We start from the raw sequence: 19,412 nt of genomic DNA, 5'->3' as shown, positions 1-19,412 counted from the left end.
ACCATCAGAGAAGATTACACCGAGTCAAGGACTCGATGACCAGTAAAGCATCCTTCGTGAAGAACGTGGGCTGCTGTTCTGCTGAGGATCACCTTTGAGTTTGATTCATAGAATCCCTACAGTGCAGGAGGCCATTCGACCTATCGAGTCTTCACCGACATTTTGAAAGAGCACTGTACTCATGTCCATCCTGTCATGTCCCTTTAACCCCATAATCTAACCTGCACATCCCTGGAAACTAGGGGGCAATTTAGCATGGCCAATCCACGTAACCCGCACATCTTTGAACTGTGGGAGGAACCCAGAGCACCTGGAGGAAACCCACACAGAGACGGGGAGAACATACGAACTCCAAGGCCAGTTGAGTAACAGTTATCACTTGTTGAGTTAATGGCTGTGTGACATTTGTTGAGTATTAGTCTGTTTTATTGAGGGTTAAATATTAGTCCGAATATCGCTTCTCAGCCTTTTGGCACTTGAGCCCTTGACTCGGTGTAATCTTCTCTGATGGTTGATGGCTATTATGCACAGTGGGTCCCCAATTACGCAAAGCCCGACCCCTGATCCAGTCCACAACCTTCCCCCTGTCGACGGAGGCCCGCCAGGCCTTCAGCCGCATCAAAGCAGACATTGCTTGCTGGCCCCCTGTAGGAGTCAGAATCGCTGCTCCGGAGGCCATGTTGACGCCGAGAAGGCCACGATGCGCGCCATCGACGAGTCCCTCCCCTTCCAAGTCGAGAGTAATGCGTCCGACGTAGCTCTGGCGTCCACCCTAAATCAAGCGGGCAGGCCTGTGGCTTTCTTCTCCCGCACTCTCCATGCTTCAGAAATTCGCCACTCCTCGGTCGAAAAGGAGGACCAGGCCATAGTAGAAGCTGTGCGACACTGGAGGCATTATCTGGCCGGCAGGAGATTCACTCTCCTCACGGACCAAGGTTGGTTGCCTTCATGTTCGATAATGCACAGCGGGGCAAGATTAAGAACGACAAGATCTTGCGGTGGAGGATAGAACTCTCCACCTTCAATTACGAGATCTTGTACCGTCCGGGGAAGCTAAGCGAGCCTCCTGATGCCCTGTCCCGCGGCACATGTGCCACCGCACAAGTGGACCGCCTCCGATCCCTCCACGAGGACCTCTGCCACCTGGGGGTCACTCGCTACGGTCCAGGAATCTCCCAGTCTCCCGTTGGCAGGAAGTCCTCCCGGTGGCCCTCCACGCCATCCGGTCGCTGCTCTGTACAACCACAAATCAGACACCTCACGAACGTCTCCTTGTTTTCCCCAGGAAGTCCTCCTCTGGGACCTGGCTCCCAACCTGGCTAGCGACACCCGGACCCATCCTGCTTCGGAAACATGTGTGAGCGCACAAGTCAGACCCGTTGGTCGAGAAGGTCCACCTGCTGCACGCCATCCCCCAGGACGCCTACGTAGCGTTCCCTGACGGCCGGCAGGACACAGTCTCCTTTCGGGACCTGGTGCCCGCCGTAGCCCCACGCGCACCCGAACCATTGCCCCCCACCCCCACCCTCCCCACAGCACCAAACTGGAGGGTCAGTACTCCCGCCGCTCCTGCCTAGGCCCGACCACACACCAACGCCCCCTACAGGCGCTTCCCCACCCTGTCAACCTTTTGCCCCAACAGCGCTGCCTCGGGGTGACGAAGCTGCCAGGGAGGACGATATCACGCTCCCGGAGACACAACCGCCGGGACCCACATCAGAATCACCGCCGAGGCCCAGACGCTCCAGAAGGACGACCAGGCCACCCGATCGACTGATTGCTGCACTATGAACACTTTGTAAATACCCCTGACATCACGGTACCTCCATACCTGGTCATACCATGCGAAAGGCGACTATTAACGCTGGCCACCACCCCCGCCGGGCTCATTTTTAACAGAGGATGAATGTGGTAGTACCAGGTATTGCGGTACCTAAGAGGTCGATGACCATTGGTTAGACCCAGGAGTCTACCAATGGCTGTTGTACATAGCTCCGCCCTGAGAGGCGGAGTATAAGAACCGGTGCCATCCCAGCAGCCTTCACTTTCTGTATCGAAGCTGCTGGGGAAGAGTTCTAGCAGATTAAAGCCTTCAGTTATGGAATCACTTTGTCTTGAGTGTAATTGATTGTGCATCAAAGGGTTAAATGGCCGACTGTTGTTCCTATTTCTTTGTTCTTATGTATACCTTAAAATGTAATTTCAGTATACTGCTGCCAGTATTACTGATTCTACTGCTTTGAAAACTTTGAACCGGTCTTTCCTTCGAAATCTTTCTTTATTTACATAAAGCTGACAAAACTGGGTGGTTCTTAGAGCAAAGAAGGTTAAAGGGAGATTTGGTAGAGGTCTTCAAAGTTATAACTGGTTTGAGTGAAAGAGAAACTAGGTGAAATTTTCCAGCCCCTCCCACCAGGCGGTTTTCCTGGTTCCTCTGAAGCCGATGAACGTTCGACTGGTCTGCTGCAGCAGCTGTGGGGGAACCAGTCACGCCAGGGCCAGAAAATCCCGTTTCTGGAAGAAGTGCCTCAAGCAAGAGGACCCAGATTTAAGATGATTGACAAATCTTCCAGAGGGAAGATGAGGAGAGTTTTGTTTTGCACAATGAGTTGCCGTGATCCAGAATGCAGAAAGGGCAGTGGAAATCTGATTCAATAATAGGTTTGGAAGGCAACAGGATAAATAATTTAATGGATGAAGAAATGCAGGACTTACGGGAAAGTGGAGGGGTATGAGACCAATTGGATCACTCTGCCTAAGAGCTGGCACAGACACAGGCCTTCAGGTTCTGGTGCTGGATTTGGGCCCAGACTGACATCGATAACAAATCCCAAAGCAGAAAATTGCAAATGAGGTGCGACAGAATTAGTGAAAGAAAAGACCAGAGATGGAGCAATTGGCAAAAATTAACTGAGAATACAAAGTACTTTGGGGCGTGGCCAGGAAATAGCGGATGCATTGGTGGTCATAGACTCTGGAACAGTTTCTATAGGTGAGAGGGTAGCTAATGTAGCCCTACTATTAAAAAATGGAGGCAGAGAGAAAACCGGGAATTATGGACCAGTCAGCCTGACGTTGATAGTGGGGAAAATGCTAGGGTCCCATTATAAAATACTTACTGGCAGAGCACTTGGAAAAGAGTGACAGGATCAGACAAAGTCAGCAAGGATTTGCAAAAAGGAAATCATGCTTGACAAATCTACTGGAATTCTTCAAAGATGTAATTTGTAGAGTTGACAAGGGGGATACAGTGGATGTGGTTTATTTGGACTTTCAGAAGGCTTTAACAAAGCACCACAGAAGAAATTAGGGTGTAAAATTAAAGCACATGGGATTAGGGGTAATATATTGAGATAGATAGAAAACTGGTTGCTGACAGGAAACAAAGAGCAGGAATAAACGGGTCTTTTTCTGAATGGCGGGCAGTGACTAGCGGGTTGTCGCAGGGATCAATGCTAGGACCCCAGCTAGTCACAATATATATATCAAGGGTTTAGATGAGGGAAGCAAATGTAATATCTCCAAATTTGCAGATGACACAGAGCTGGGTGGGTGGGAGGGTGAGCTGTGAGGAGGGTGCAGAGAAGCTTCAGTGCGATTTGGACAAGCTGAGTGAATGGGCAAATGCATGGCAGATACAGTCTAATGTGTATAAATGTAAGGTTATCCACTTTGACAGCAAAAACAGGAAGGCAGGTTATCTGAATGGCTAGAAGTTGAGAGAGGCGAATGTGCAATGAGATCTGGGTGTCCTCATACAGCAATCGCTGAAGATGAGCATGCAGGTGCAGCAGATGGTAAAGAAGGCAAATGGTATGCTGGCCTTCATAGCAAGAAGATTTGAGTACAGGAGCAGGGATGTCTTGCTGGAATTGTACAGAGCCTTGGTGAGACCACACCTGGAATATTGTGTGAAGGTTTGGTCTCCTTACCTGAGGAAGGATGTTCTTGCTACAGAGGGAGTGCAGTGACGGTTTACCAGACTGATTGCTGGGATGGCAGGACTGATGTATGTGAGTCGGTTAGGATTATATTCGCTGGAGTTCCAAAGAATGAGGGAGGGATCTCATAGAAATTTATAAAATTCGAACATGACGAGACAGTGTAGATGCAGAAAGGATGTGCCTGATGGTGGGAGAGTCCAGAACCAGGGGTCACAGACTAAGGATATAGAGTAAACCACTTAGGACTTGGCGAGGAGAAATTTCTTTACCCAGCGTGCTGGGCCTGTGAGATTTGCTACCACAGAAAGTAGTTGAGGCCAAAATATTATATGTTTTCAAGAAGGGGTTAGATATAGCTCTTGAGGTTAAAGGAATCAAAGGATATGGGGGAAAAGCTATTGCATTGGATGATCAGACATGATCACAATGAATGTCGGAGCAGTATCAAAGGGCCAAACGGCCTCCTCCTGCTCCTATTTTTCCATGTTTCAGCAGAAAATGCTGACAATCATTTTAAAAGGTTTAAGGACTGAATCAGAGGATAGGAACAAACCAATGATATCAGTAATCAAGGGACAAAGGGCACACGCGGCACTGTGCACAGACTTGCGTCTTCAGTAAATGTAAAAAAAACATGTTTACACGGATGCCCCGAGATTAACTATTGGGGACAACTGAACAGGCTGGAGTTCCTTTCTCCAGAAAAGAGAAGGCCGAGGGGTGACCTGAGGGTTGATCTTTATGATAAAGTTTGATAGGATGGGAGCTGAAGAGAGCTCTCCAATTGCAAGAGAGACCACAGCTAGAGGTCATAAATATAAGACAGGAACTGAAATTGACAAGTCAGGGCCAAGGTCTATACGCAGAGATTGGAAAGAATAGGAGAACACATAACTGCGAGAATTAGATAAGCACATGCAGGAGTAAATAGATGCTGGTAGGATTTGAATACGGGTGGAAGGAGCATTAATACCAGCATTAACCAGTTGCTCTGTTTTTGTGCAATCAAGTCGCCACAGTCCCAGGTGACCATAGGCTGCTTTCCTCTTTGAGTGGGGAGAGCTGACTGGTGGTGATTTAACCTGAGGATCACCACACCTCAGGCGAGGGGCAAGGTTGAGAAGATGGGGCCTTTATGAATAACCTCAGCCGGTACGGGGATTGAACCCGTGCTGTGGGCCTCGCTCTATATTACGATCCAGCTGTCTAGCCAACTGAGCCAAGGCTTGATTCCAACTAAACTGATATACTTCTACACAAAGTGTTGAGAAACATGATAAATTCCATTAATTTCTCACATTCTTTGAGTTCTCTGGTACTTGATCTCCACTATTCCCTCTTGAAAGAAAAATGTCATTTCACCATATCTTTGACTTCAATTGAGCAGGCGGTTGTCAGTTAGGGTTAAACCTGAATAAGTTAGAGTATAAAGCAGTTTTTCCCTAGATAGGTGCATACACCTGAAATACTCCATGATCTTAATGTTTAGAGGGCGTATATCTAGCTTGGTACAGTACATTTACTGGTGTCCCAAGTCACCTCTTTGGTGCCGTTTCAGTTTTTAAACCTTAGAAGCAGACTGGCAGTAGTCACCCTCTAACATTCTGAATAAGTAACACTCACATTACACTCACTCAAATCATGATATCAATGGAGTGAAATCTCATGATACTGTCAGCTCCTAATCAGCAGTTAACCCACATAAAACTGAACGAGGAGCTGATGAAGTGAGAAAGTAAAGATACACCCACATGCATACAAATATGGCCCTGTAAAACGTTTAGAATTATACGACATTGGTCTTATCATAGATTATCATAGAATTTACAGTGCAGAAGGAGGCAATTCGGCCCATCGAGTCTGCACCGGCTCTTGAAGAGCACCCTACCCAAGGTCAACACCTCTACACCCTATCCCCATAACCCAGTAACTCCACCCAACACTAAGGGCAATTTTGGACACTAAGGACAATTTATCATGGCCAATCCACCTAACCTTTTTTTAAAAAAAAATATTTTATTGAAAATGTTTTCTAAACAACATTTTTCCCTCTTACAAAACAAACGGAACAGTAACAAACTAGACATTTTTAACAGTACACAAGTAACAAAACCCCATTATCTATTGACCTATACTAAACTAAACCCCCCCCTCCCCCCTGGGTTGCTGCTGCTGGTCATCTGTCTTCCCTCTAACGTTCCCCTAGGTAGTCGAGAAATGGCTGCCACCGCCTGGTGAACCCTTGAGCCGATCCTCTCAGGGCAAACTTTATCTGCTTCAGTTTAATAAACCCCGCCATATCGTTTACCCAGGCCTCCAGTCCGGGGGGTTTCGCCTCCTTCCACATAAGTAGGATCCTGCGCCGGGCTACTAGGGACGCAAAGGCCACAACATCGGCCTCTTTCGCCTCCTGCACCCCCGGCTCTTCCGCAACTCCAAATAGAGCTAACCCCCAGCTTGGTTAGACCCGGGCATTCACCACCTGCGAGATCACTCCCGTCACTCCCTTCCAATATCCTTCCAGTGCCGGGCACGCCCAAAACATATGTGCGTGGTTTGCCGGGCTCCCGCCACACCTCCCACATGTGTTCTCCACTCCAAAGAACCTGCTCAATCTTGCCCCCGTTATGTGTGCTCTATGTAGCACCTTAAATTGAATCAGGCTAAGCCTGGCGCATGAGGAAGAGGAGTTTACTCTGCTTAGGGCATCAGCCCACATACCCTCTTCTATCTCCTCCCCTAATTCTTCTTCCCACTTTCCCTTTAGTTCTCCCCCCGACTCCTCCCCCTCTTCCCTCATCTCTCTGTAAATCTCTGACACCTTGCCCTCTCCGGCCCACACCCCTGAAAGCACCCTGTCCTGTATCCCCTGTGTCGGGAGCAACGGAAATTCCCTCACCTGTTGTCTAGTAAACGCCCTCACCTGCATATATCTCAAGAAATTTCCCCGGGGTAACTTATACTTTTCCTCCAATGCTCCCAAGCTCGCAAAAGTCCCATCTATGACTAAATCTCCCACCTTCCTAATTCCCAACTGGTACCAGCTCTGAAATCCTCCATCCATTCTTCCTGGGGCGAACCTATGGTTGTTCCTGATAGGGGACCCCACCAGGGCTCCCCGCACCCCTCTCTGTCGCCTCCACTGTCCCCATTTGTTCAGTGTTGCCGCCACCACCGGGTTTGTGGTATACTTTTTAGGTGAGAACGGTAGCGGTGCCGTCACCAGCGCCTCTAAACTCGTCCCTTTACAGGACTTTCTCTCCAGTCTTTTCCACGCCGCTCCCTCACCCTCCATCATCCATTTACGTATCATTGCCACATTGGCAGCCCAATAGTAATCGCCCAGGGTCGGTAGTGCCAGTCCTCCTCTATCCCTACTACGCTGAAGGAACCCCCTCCTTACTCTCGGAACTTTCCCTGCCCACACAAAGCTCGTGATGCTCCTGTCTATTTTATTCAAAAAGTTCCGGGTGATTAATATAGGGAGACATTGAAATACAAATAAGAACCTCGGGAGGACCATCATCTTAATTGCTTGCATCCTGCCCGCCAGCGATAAAGGCTGCATGTCCCCCAATCCACCTAACCTGCACATCTTTGGACTGTGGGAGGAAACCGGAGCACCCGGAGGAAACCCACGCACACACGAGGAGGATATGCAGACTTCGCACAGGCAGTGACCCAAGCTGGAATCGAACCTGGGACCCTGGAGCTGTGAAGCAATTGTGCTATCCACAATGCTACCGTGCTGCCCAATATGCAACAGTTTGGTAAAGGAGCAAGGTTACTTACTCTGGGGTAACCCGCCCATTATTCTTCAGTATGCATGGGAACACCACCACCTGCAACTTCCCTTCCAACTTACACACCATCCTTCCTTGGGTGTTCCTTCTGTCGCCAGTGCAAAATCCTGCAACTCCCTCCCTGACACCACTGTGGATGTACCTACATTGCACAGACTGCAGCAGTTCAAGAAGGCTTACACTCTTCTCTAGGGCGATAAGGGATGGGGCGATACATGGCAGCGTTCCCATGTATCTGTCACTCTTGTATTTCTAGACAGCAGAGGTGATGGGTTTGGAAGGTGCTGTTGAAGGAATCTTGCTGTAGTGCATCTTGATTATGGTACACAACACAGCCTAAGGCTTACAATGTTGATAGATGTGGTGCCGTGAATGTTAAAACAAAATGTTGCGTTTGAGAGCCCCAGTCACCGCCAGAATCAGCACAAGCCGCTCCTGTGTGTGCATCAGGCTGCTGCAGAAACCCTCTTGGTCCTCACTGGCTCCAGCTGCACTTCCCCTCCGGCCGGCGGGAGTCGCTGTTGAGACCCGGATTCCCGCCTCCGTCAAGCGCGCACTTCAGAGTGCGCATCGAGCCCTTTCCACTTCACGCTTCGAGATTAGTGGTAGGTCAAATAAACACCGGCCCCGCCCACCACCGTCCCGCCCCTCCAGCGCCGGCCCCGCCCAAAGGCAGCCCTCAGCACGCACCCTTCTTTAACATTGCTCATGCGCGATTGAACCATGAGTTTTCGCCCTTAAGCTCCGCCCATCCCAGCACCTTCCCCACCCCGCCCCTTCCCCACCCTCTTCCCTCCGGCCCCACCCCATCCCTGCCGCCAAATCAGCGAGCAGTCCGTTACTCAGGGAATTATGTCCATGCGCAGTAGCCACTGCGCATCAAGGCGCGCGGACCGTTACTCAGACCCCGCCCACTCCCTCGCGCGGACCGTTACTCAGACCCCGCCCACTCCCTCGCGCGGGCCGTTACTCAGACCCCGCCCTCTTTTTTTAACCTCTCGCCCTCTCGATGTGAGCCTGCCCGAACTCGCTGATTGACACCCACATCCTGCGCAGATTGTGTCACAGGCCCAGCCTATTAAAACAGACACACCCCTTACCCACCGGGACACGCCTCTTACTCACTGGGACCCGCCCCTCACCCACCGGGATCCGCCCCTCACCCACCGGGACACAGTTTATCCAATGGAGCATGCCCTTTAACCAATGGCGCACACCCCTTAACCCCAATAGGGCACGCCGTTTAACTGATGGGATACACCCCATACCTCTTGGGAGACACATAAACACAATGGGTCAAACCCCTTACCCACTGGACACATCCCTTACCCACTGGACACACCCCTTACCCACTGGACACATCCCTTACCCACTGGACACACCCCTTACCCACTGGACACATCCCTTACCCACTGGGTCAAACCCCTTACCCACTGGACACACCCCTTACCCACTGGACACACCCCTTACCCACTGGGTCAAACCCCTTACCCACTGGACACACCCCTTACCCACTGGACACACCCCTTACCCACTGGACTCATCCCTTACCCACTGGGTCAAACCCCTTACCCACTGGACACACCCCTTACCCACTGGACACACCCCTTACCCACTGGACTCATCCCTTACCCACTGGGTCAAACCCCTTACCCACTGGACACACCCCTTACCCACTGGACACACCCCTTACCCACTGGGTCAAACCCCTTACTCACTGGACTCATCCCTTACCCACTGGGCCAAACCCTTTACCCACTGGGATACACCCCTTACCCACTGGGCCAAACCCTTTACCCACTGGGATACACCCCTTACCCACTGGGCCAAACCCCTTACCCACTGGGATACACCCCTTATCCACTGGACACACCCCTTACCCACTGGACACACCCCTTACCCACTGGGCCAAACCCCTTACCCACTGGGATACACCCCTTACCCACTGGGCCAAACCCTTTACCCACTGGGATACACCCCTTATCCACTGGACACACCCCTTACCCACTGGACACACCCCTTACCCACTGGACTCATCCCTTACCCACTGGGTCAAACCCCTTACCCACTGGACACACCCCTTACCCACTGGACACACCCCTTACCCACTGGGTCAAACCCCTTACCCACTGGGATACACCCCTTACCCACTGGGCCAAACCCTTTACCCACTGGGATACACCCCTTACCCACTGGGCCAAACCCTTTACCCACTGGGATACACCCCTTACCCACTGGGCCAAACCCCTTACCCACTGGGATACACCCCTTACCCACTGGGCCAAACCCTTTACCCACTGGGATACACCCCTTATCCACTGGACACACCCCTTACCCACTGGGCCAAACCCTTTACCCACTGGGATACACCCCTTATCCACTGGACACACCCCTTACCCACTGGGCCAAACCCTTTACTCACTGGGATACACCCCTTATCCACTGGACACACCCCTTACCCACTGGGCCATACCCCTTACCCACTGGGATACACTCCTTACCCACTGGGCCAAACCCTTTACCCACTGGGATACACCCCTTACCCACTGGGCCAAACCCTTTACCCACTGGGATACACCCCTTACCCACTGGGCCAAACCCTTTACCCACTGGGATACACCCCTTACCCACTGGGCCAAACCCCTTACCCACTGGGATACACTCCTTACCCACTGGGCCAAACCTTTTACCCACTGGGATACACCCCTTATCCACTGGGCCATACCCCTTACCCACTGGGATACACTCCTTACCCACTGGGCCAAACCCTTTACCCACTGGGATACACCCCTTATCCACTGGACACATCCCTTACCCACTGGGCCAAACCCCTTACCCACTGGGCCAAACCCCTTACCCACTGGGCCAAACCCCTTACCCACTGGGACACACCCCTTCACTAATTTGACACACCGCTTACCCACTGGGCCAAAACCTTTACCCTCTGGGGCACACCCCTTAACTAATTTGACACACCGCTTACCCAATGGGACATACCCCTTAACCAATGGGACACACCCATTTCCCCACAGGATACCCCACTCTCCCCATTGGGACACTCAATTCCCCACTGGGACACACCTTTTCTCACTGGCCCCTGTCCTTCCCCATTGGACACACCACCTTGAACATCCTCTCCCAAGTATACACCAGCCTCCCACACTGCGTTACACCCTCATGTTAACCATTAACTATTGGGTACACCCTCCCACTTCACTGGCACACACTTTTCCCCCACTGGGACAAAACTCCCACATTTCCACACAGCCCTTCAGCATTGGACATCACTTCTCCCACCACCACTCTCCACCTCCTCTTCCACCACCTTCCACCACCCTCCATCTCCACTTCCACCACCTCCTCCTCCACCTCCACCACCCTCCACCTCCTCCTCCACCACCCTCCACCTCCACCACTCTCCATCTCCACCACCCTCCATCTCCTCTTCCACCACCCTCCACCTCCTCCTCCACCACCCTCCACCTCCTCCTCCACCACCCTCCACCTCCACCACCCTCCACCACTCTCCATCTCCTTCTCCACCACCCTCCATCTCCTCTTCCACCACCCTCCACCTCCACTTCCACCACCCTCCATTTCCACTTCCACCACCCTCCACCTCCTCCTCCACCACCCTCCATCTCCTCTTCCACCACCCTCCACCTCCACTTCCACCACCCTCCACCTCCTCCTCCACCACCCTCCACCTCCTCCTCCACCACCCTCCACCTCCTCCTCCACCACCCTCCACCTCCTCTTCCACCACCCTCCACTTCCACCACCCTCCACCTCCTCCTCCATCACTCTCTACCTCCACACCCTCCTCCTCCACCACCATCACCCTCCTCTTCTCCACTATCTCCTCCACCACCACCTCCTACACCACCCCCCTCCAACACTCCACTCTCCTCCTCCATCACCCTCAACCCTCTCCTCCACCACCCTCATCCATCTCCATCACCTCCACCCTCCTCCATCACCCCCCCTCCTCCTCCTCCATCACCTCCCCTCCTCCTCCTCCATCACCTCCACCTCCTCCTCCATCACCTCCACCCTCACCCTCCCCCATCACCTCCACCCTCCCCCATCACCTCCACCCTCCTCCATCACTTCCACCCTCCTCCATCTCCACCACCCTCATCCATCATCTCCACCCTCCTCCTCCATCACCTCCTCCACCTCCACCCTCCTACTCTGCTCCTCCTCCCCGGTGTCGCGCTCCTTCCTGCAGGAGTGCGCTCGCGCGCTGTCAGCCGTTGGCCCCATTGTCAGCGGCTCAGAGCCTGGTTGGCGGGAGGAGGAGGAGGTGGGGGGCCGGGCGGGGAGAAAGAGGCGGCTGGAAAACCATGAAGGAGAAATAAACCCCGAAAGCCGATTCACCCAAACAGATCGAACCGTCCCCGGATTATCGGCACTTAAAATATATAGATATATAATTTTTCCCTCTGTCTCTTTGGCGTGTCATTGGGCGGCCGCCTGCCGTTCGCTGAGAGATTTCGCCTCGGCTGCTTTTTATTCTGGTTTTAATTCTGGAATCGCCCGCTGACCATGAGTTGGGGAACGGAGCTGTGGGTGAGTGAGAAGCGGGCAGAAATTCATCCAAACCCCCCCCCCCCGCAAAAAAAAAATCTTATTCAACGGCCGGGATTTAAATTTGCCCCTTTCACCTCAAAAACCAGTGAAGGGAGAGATTGATGTGTTTGCAGCCCGGCTAATGATCACTCCTGAAATGTTAACCCAATCGAGAATTACTTGCGTTTTTTGGTAAGGGGAGGGGGAAATTGTCGAATATAATTTTTAATATTTCTGAATGAGGACGTTAATGCGTTGATTTTTGTTGCAGAGCCCCCCCCCCCCCCCCCCCCGCCTTTGATTTAATGCTGCTTTATTTTTTATTCCGTATTGTGGTTGGCATCGTTTTGTTGGTGTTTCCCCCTCGTTGATGGGAGGGGAGAGGTGATCTGAGCCCGGGGGCGGTGGAGAGAGATCGAGCCGAATTGGACATTCGCAGCATCTCTCTGCTGGTTTCTGCATTTCCACCCCCCCTTGTTGGGAAGGGGGGGTTAAGGGAAATGGTGTTTATTTTTCTTAAAAGCACCTGACCGCGGCAGACAAAGGTATTTCAGTCGGTTTGCGAGTTATTCCAGTGTTTACCCCCCCCCCCCCCCCATATCTCCCCAATGATAGCAATGTGGGGAGAGCCTGAAGGGGAAATGCTGCCTCTCACGCCTTGCATACGCATGGCAGTGCTCGCTCTGTTGTATCTCTTTCTCGCACATGCACACACATCCTTGCATTAAGATTATTCCAGAAAGGGCTTCCACAAACATGTACTTCCCCCCCTGCCCCCAGGAGTGGAATCGAGGTGAACTCAGCCAGAGAGGGGACCGGGGAATAGATAGAAAGAAAGACGCTTATTGTCACAAGTATGCTTCAAATGAAGTTACTGTGAAAAGCCCCTAGTCGCCACATTCCGGCGCCTGTTCAGGGAATCGAACTGTGCTGTTGGCCTGCCTTGGTCTGCTTTCAAAGCCATCGATTTAGCCCAGTGTGCTAAACAGCCCCAGTCCCATAGAGAGATTCACTGGGGAAATGTTCTTTACAGAGGAAAGCAGAGATCCCTGTCCTTCATCAGAGCTTCCCCCCCTTTCCTTCAACATAGCTCCCCCCCTTTCCTTCACCAGAGCTCCCCCCTTCCTTCACCAGAGCTCCCCCCCCTTCTTTCACCAGAGCTCTCCCCCCTTTCCTTCACCAGAGCTCCCCCCCTTTCCTTCACCAGAGCTCCCCCCCTTTCCTTCACCAGAGCTCCCCCCCTTTCCTTCACCAGAGCTCCCCCCCTTTCCTTCACCAGAGCTCCCCCCCTTTCCTTCACCAGAGCTCCCCCCCTTTCCTTCACCAGAGCTCCCCCCTTTCCTTCACCAGAGCTCCCCCATCTCCTTCATCAAAGCTCCCCGCTCCATCTCCTGCATCAGAGCTCCCCGCTCCATTTCCTTCAGCAGAGCTCCCCGTTCTACCTCCTTCATCAGAGCTCCCCCTCATTTCTTTCACCAGAGCTTCCTCCCATCTCCTTCATCAGAGCTCCCCTCCATCCCCCTCATCAGAGCTCCCCCTCCATCCCCCTCATCAGAGCTCCCCGCTCCATCTCCCTCATCAGAGCTCTCCCCCCATCTCCTTCATCAGAGCTCTCCTCCTCATTTCCTTCACCAGAGCTTCCTCCCATCTCCTTCATCAGAGCTCCCCTCCATCTCCTTCATCAGATTCCCCCCATCTTCTTCATCAGTGCTCTTCCCCATCTCCTTCATCAGAGCTTCCCCTATCACCTTCAGCAGATGTCCCCTCCTCCATCTCCTTCAACAGAACTCCCCCCTCCATCTCCTTCATCAGAACTCCCCCCTCCATCTCCTTCATCAGAACTCCCCCCTCCATCTCCTTCATCAGAACTCCCCCCTCCATCTCCTTCATCAGAACTCCCCCCTCCATCTCCTTCATCAGAACTCCCCCCTCCATCTCCTTCATCAGAACTCCCCCCTCCATCTCCTTCATCAGAACTCCCCCCTCCATCTCCTTCATCAGAGCTCCCCCCACTAATCTCCCTCAGCAGAGCTCCATCCCCTAATCTCCCTCAGCAGAGCTTCCACCCCATCTCCATTATCAGAGCTCCCTCCTTCATCTGAGCTCCCTCTGTCGTCAGAGCTCCCACCATCTCCTTCATCAGAACTCCTCCCTCCATCTCTTTCATCAGAGCTGTCCCCATTTCCTTCATCAGAGCTCCCCCTGCCCAATCTTCTTCATCTGAGCTCCCCCCACCCCCCACCCAATCTTCTTCATCTGAGCTCCCCCGCCCAATCTTCTTCATCAGAGCTTCCACCCCATCTTCTTCATCAGAACTCTTTCTCCCCCCCCCCCCCCCCAAAAAAAACCAAGTTGACCTTCCCGTAATGCGTATTTTTGTTTTGTCACCTGAGGGCACCGTATGAAGCTGGTGCTAAAAGTTTGGGATGTGATTGGTTTCAATTAAAAAAAAAACTGAGCAGTTGAATTGAAATAGTTACTCTTAATTTGTAAGAAAATTGAGTTTGTTGGCGGTGTACTGAGGTGAGAAATTTCTTCACCCAGGGAGTGGTGAATCTGTGGCATTTGCTACCACTGGAAGTAGTTGAGTCAAAACGTTGTGTAAAATCAAGAAGGAATTAGATATAGCTCTTGGGGCTAAAGGGATCAAGGGATATGGGGGGAAGAGGGGATCAGGGTATTGAACTTGATTATCTGCCATGATCATAATAAATGGCGGAGCAAGCTTGAAGGGCCGAATGGCCTCCACCTGCTTCTATTTTCTATGTTTCTATGTGTAGGGAAGTGAGGGATGTCGTATCATTGATTCTTTGTGGGAGATCAGAATTTGGCTTTGTGTAATAGTGCCACCTGTTATTTTTTGGTGGTAAAGATAGATTACATTCTAGTGAATTTAAAGTGATTTATTTGAGAATTTAAATGTTAGTTATCACATAAATCAGCAGCTCCAACAGCAGTAAATATTCTGGCCAGTGATGACTGATTTTGAACATGAGCAAGTAAAACTACCTAAAAGATATCTATCTACATTCTGGATATTCACTTGGTTTATGACCTTTTTCCATCACATGTACCTGTTTACCTTTAAAGTGGACATAGTTGCAGATGAATGATAATTGCTGTCTACCTCCTGGAAGATGTTGAAAGCAAAACTGAAAAATTGAATTGGAAACATTATCAACAACCAGTGAGAAGGTCACTATTGAGAATAAAGTTTGCATTTTGTGGAGGTCATTACAACATCATTGACAGGGTTGCTATAATTGACCTGGTGCAAATAATGTCATGATCCATAAGTGCAAAAGTAGTTTGGAACAGTCATCTGAATGATGCATTTGACTTGACGTTAATCCTGGTGATATTTTTTAAATGCCTTCGTAAACTTTTGTCCATTAATTTATTCTTTTGTATCTGTCATTCAGAAGACTGACTACAATGATGATTTCAATGATTAAATTAGTTAACGGTTATAACAGCATTCCGTCTATAACAGCATTCTGACAAATTGATCAAGAAATAGCTTGCAGTTGAATCCACAATGATGTTATGACCGTTAGTATTTTATGATATATTTTGGTGTTTATATGTATGTAATACTTGCATTTGCAGTCCACCATAAAAGTTCTGAAAGATTTAAAAATAGAATCCATTTTATGTAGGGTACTTTAGATTTTAAACCAGAAATTTACCTGCATTTGCCAATCTGTCATAAGCACTTACCAATTCGACTCACCAATTTTAAAGGTGTCGATCAACTTAAGCAAATCTTGAGCACTTAGTTTTAATAAGTAAGGTATCCATCATTCTTTGAATTTTAAAAGTATGCTGCTAGACTGTGTAACTTTTTAATAGATACCTGGAGTATAACAATAGAATCCTTATCTGTAAACCGATTTGAAAATGCAACAGGTGGGTTTTTAGTCAGGTTAACTTGGCACTTGATTAACTCAAAGAAGCTAAATTTATCTCTGGGATATCAGACAGAAATGGTAAAGTAGTCTTCAGTTAAACTGAGCAGGAAAGCATTACTCAAGTGCTATTAATGTTGAAATTTGAAGTCAAAGCGAAGCAATTACCTATGAAGGAAAATAATATCTGAAGTTTATTTTGTAAGTAGCAGCCAGTGCCTGTTTTACTTTAACAAAGTGTGAAATACAAGTTGACATACTGTGAAATAACTATTTACATATTTAAGAGACTGTAATTGACTCTTAGCTTGCTGTTATTACACGTTGCCGCTTAGTGTTGCAGTGTGGGTTGATTCTTAAAACAATTATTTAATGCACATTTTTCTTCAGTGTAAACAAGATTTTATTTGTCCACTGCATATGTTGGATTAGATTGGATTTTGTTTTGTGGTTTTCCATGTAAAATGCACCATAATGGAAAGGGAATTATTGCCGAAGATTAGGCCAGATTTTTGAACTGAATTCTCAAGCTGCCATGGTGGTATTTGAACTTCTGTTCTCAAAAATATTGGCCCAGGCTTCTGGATTATTAATCCAATAGCTGCAACGATACCCATGCCTAATCTTCATAAACTGTACCTAAATATCTCAAAAACATAAGCAGGCTTTAACATCCACATGGGCCATAGATTTGGGATGATCTATTAGACATATCTGGCAATGTGAAAATGAATACATTGTATCACTGCAGCTTTAGATGACAAACATGCTTGAAATTTGAGAGGGCGCAGGAAAAACTCAGCAAGTCTGCCAGCATCTATTAGGAGAGAAACAGAGTTAATTTTTCGAGTTCTTTGCTGTCAGAACTGAAGGGAAGGAGACTGTGTTTGAGCTCTAGAAACTGATGTATCTGTTCTACTTAACTTGGTTATGTACAAGTTTACCAACTATTGGAGGAACTAATTTTCATGTTTTTAGGGAGCTCTCTCAAATAAGTGAGTTTTTGGAGCTTGAGAGTCACTTAGTGAAATTTATCAAACCATATTTCTAAATATACATGCAGAAGAGTGATTGTGAGGTGACTTGAATTCTAAGAAAGGTGAAGGACGTTAAATGCTATATACATCCGCTGAGTGCTTTTTTCGACATGACTTACAGGAAGGAGTTAGTATGAATGATGTGCTGTGGTAACAATCTTAACTCCTTTAATTCTGAATATTATATGCAAATTCCAAGAAGCAAATTAGTTCAAGTCACTAATGAATTATTAAAAGTCTTGTCAGAATCCATAGATTTCATGTTCAACAAAAGTTTATGACTTTTTAAAAAATATATATATTTTATTCAAGATTTTTGGCCAAACATAACAGTACGTAGTGTTTCTTTTACACAACACCAAAGCAATATAAATAGCAGTGGCCAGTTTTAAACAAATAAATAAATAATATATAAACAAAAACAAAACTGAATGGCAACTGCCTTGTCCAAAATAAATACTCTCCAAAAATACAATCCAACAATCCAATATACAATGACCTATAACAAATACCTATACATATTATACATATACAATAACATCTCTGAGAGTCCGTTCGATTACTACCCCAGCTCTTTGCCATGCTCTAAATCCCCCATCCATTCTCCCCGGAACAAACCTATGATTGTTTCTTATCGGGGACCGCACCGAAGCTCCCGTCCTTCCCCTATGCCGTCTCCACTGCCCCCAAATTTTCAATGTAGCCACCACCACCGGGCTTGTGGTGTATTTCTTTGGTGAGAACGGCAACGGTGCCGTCACCATTGCTTGTAGGCTAGTCCCCCTGCAGGACGCCCTCTCCAATCTCTCCCACGCCGCTCCCTCCCCTTCTCCCATCCACTTACACACCATTGAAACATTGGCAGCCCAGTAGTACTCACTTAGGCTCGATAGTGCCAGCCCCCCCCTATCCCTAATACGCTGCAAGAATCCCCTTCTCACTCTCGGGGTCTTCCCAGCCCACACAAAACTCATAATACTCTTCTCGATTCTTTTGAAAAAAGCCTTCGTGATCACCACCGGGAGGCACTGAAACTCAAAAAGGAATCTCGGGAGGACCACCATTTTAACCGCCTGCACCCTACCTGCCAATGACAGGGACACCATGTCCCATCTCTTAAAGTCCTCCTCCATCTGTTCCACCAACCGCGTTAAATTAAGCCTGTGTAATGTGCCCCAATTCTTGGCTATCTGGATCCCCAAGTACCGGAAGTCCCTTGTTACCTTCCTCAACGGTAAATCCTCTATCTCTCTGCTCTGCTCCCCTGGATGCACCACAAACAACTCACTTTTCCTCATGTTCAGTTTATACCCTGAAAAATCCCCAAACTCCCCAAGTATCCGCATTAACTCTGGCATCCCCTCCGCCGGGTCCGCCACACATAGCAACAAATCATCCGCATACAGAGATACCCGGTGTTCTTCTCCCCCCCCCCTGAGTACTCCCCTCCACTTCCTGGAACCCCTCAATGCTATGGCCAGGGGTTCAATCGCCAGTGCAAACAATAACGGGGACAGAGGACATCCCTGCCTCGTCCCTCTATGGAGCCGAAAATAGTCAGACCCCCGTCCATTCGTGACCACGCTCGCCATCGGGGCCCTATACAGCAACTGTACCCACCTGACATACCCATCCCCAAAACCAAATCTCCTCAGCACCTCCCACAAATAATCCCACTCCACTCTATCAAATGCTTTCTCGGCATCCATCGCCACCACTATCTCCGCTTCCCCCTCTGGTGGGGGCATCATCATTACCCCTAGCAGCCTACGTATATTTGTATTCAGCTGTCTCCCCTTCACAAACCCAGTTTGGTCCTCATGAACCATCCCCGGGACACAATCCTCTATCCTCATTGCCATTACCTTGGCCAGAATCTTATCGTCCACATTCAGGAGGGAAATGGGCCTGTAGGACCCGCATTGTAGCGGGTCTTTTTCCTTCTTTAGGAGGAGCGATATCGTTGCCTCTGACATAGTCGGGGGCAGCTGCCCCCTTTCCCTTGCCTCATTAAAGGTTCTCATCAGTCGCGGGGCCAGCAAGTCCATATATTTCCTATAGAATTCAACTGAGAATCCGTCTGGTCCTGGGGCCTTCCTCGCCTGCATGCTCCCAATCCCTTTCACCACTTCCTCCGTCTCAATCTGT

The 19,412-nt window shown here is 49.5% G+C and overlaps 1 protein-coding gene across 1 annotated transcript in view; it reads left to right on the top strand.

Annotated features, from left to right (window-relative positions):
- The first annotated feature begins 12,054 nt into the window (after window positions 1–12,054).
- Window positions 12,055–19,412, top strand: part of fnbp1b (formin binding protein 1b) — a 311,579-nt gene continuing 304,221 nt past the window's right edge. Inside the window, exon 1 of the mRNA XM_072488655.1 lies at window positions 12,055–12,319. Coding sequence (XP_072344756.1) covers window positions 12,296–12,319 — 24 coding nt within the window. The 5' untranslated portion in view covers window positions 12,055–12,295. The remainder of the gene's footprint in view (window positions 12,320–19,412) is intronic.

The sequence above is a fragment of the Scyliorhinus torazame genome, chromosome 22 (genome assembly GCF_047496885.1).
Source record: "Scyliorhinus torazame isolate Kashiwa2021f chromosome 22, sScyTor2.1, whole genome shotgun sequence".
In the NCBI taxonomy this organism is placed as follows: Eukaryota; Metazoa; Chordata; class Chondrichthyes; order Carcharhiniformes; family Scyliorhinidae; genus Scyliorhinus; species Scyliorhinus torazame.
This window is presented reverse-complemented; position numbering and strand designations above follow the sequence as displayed.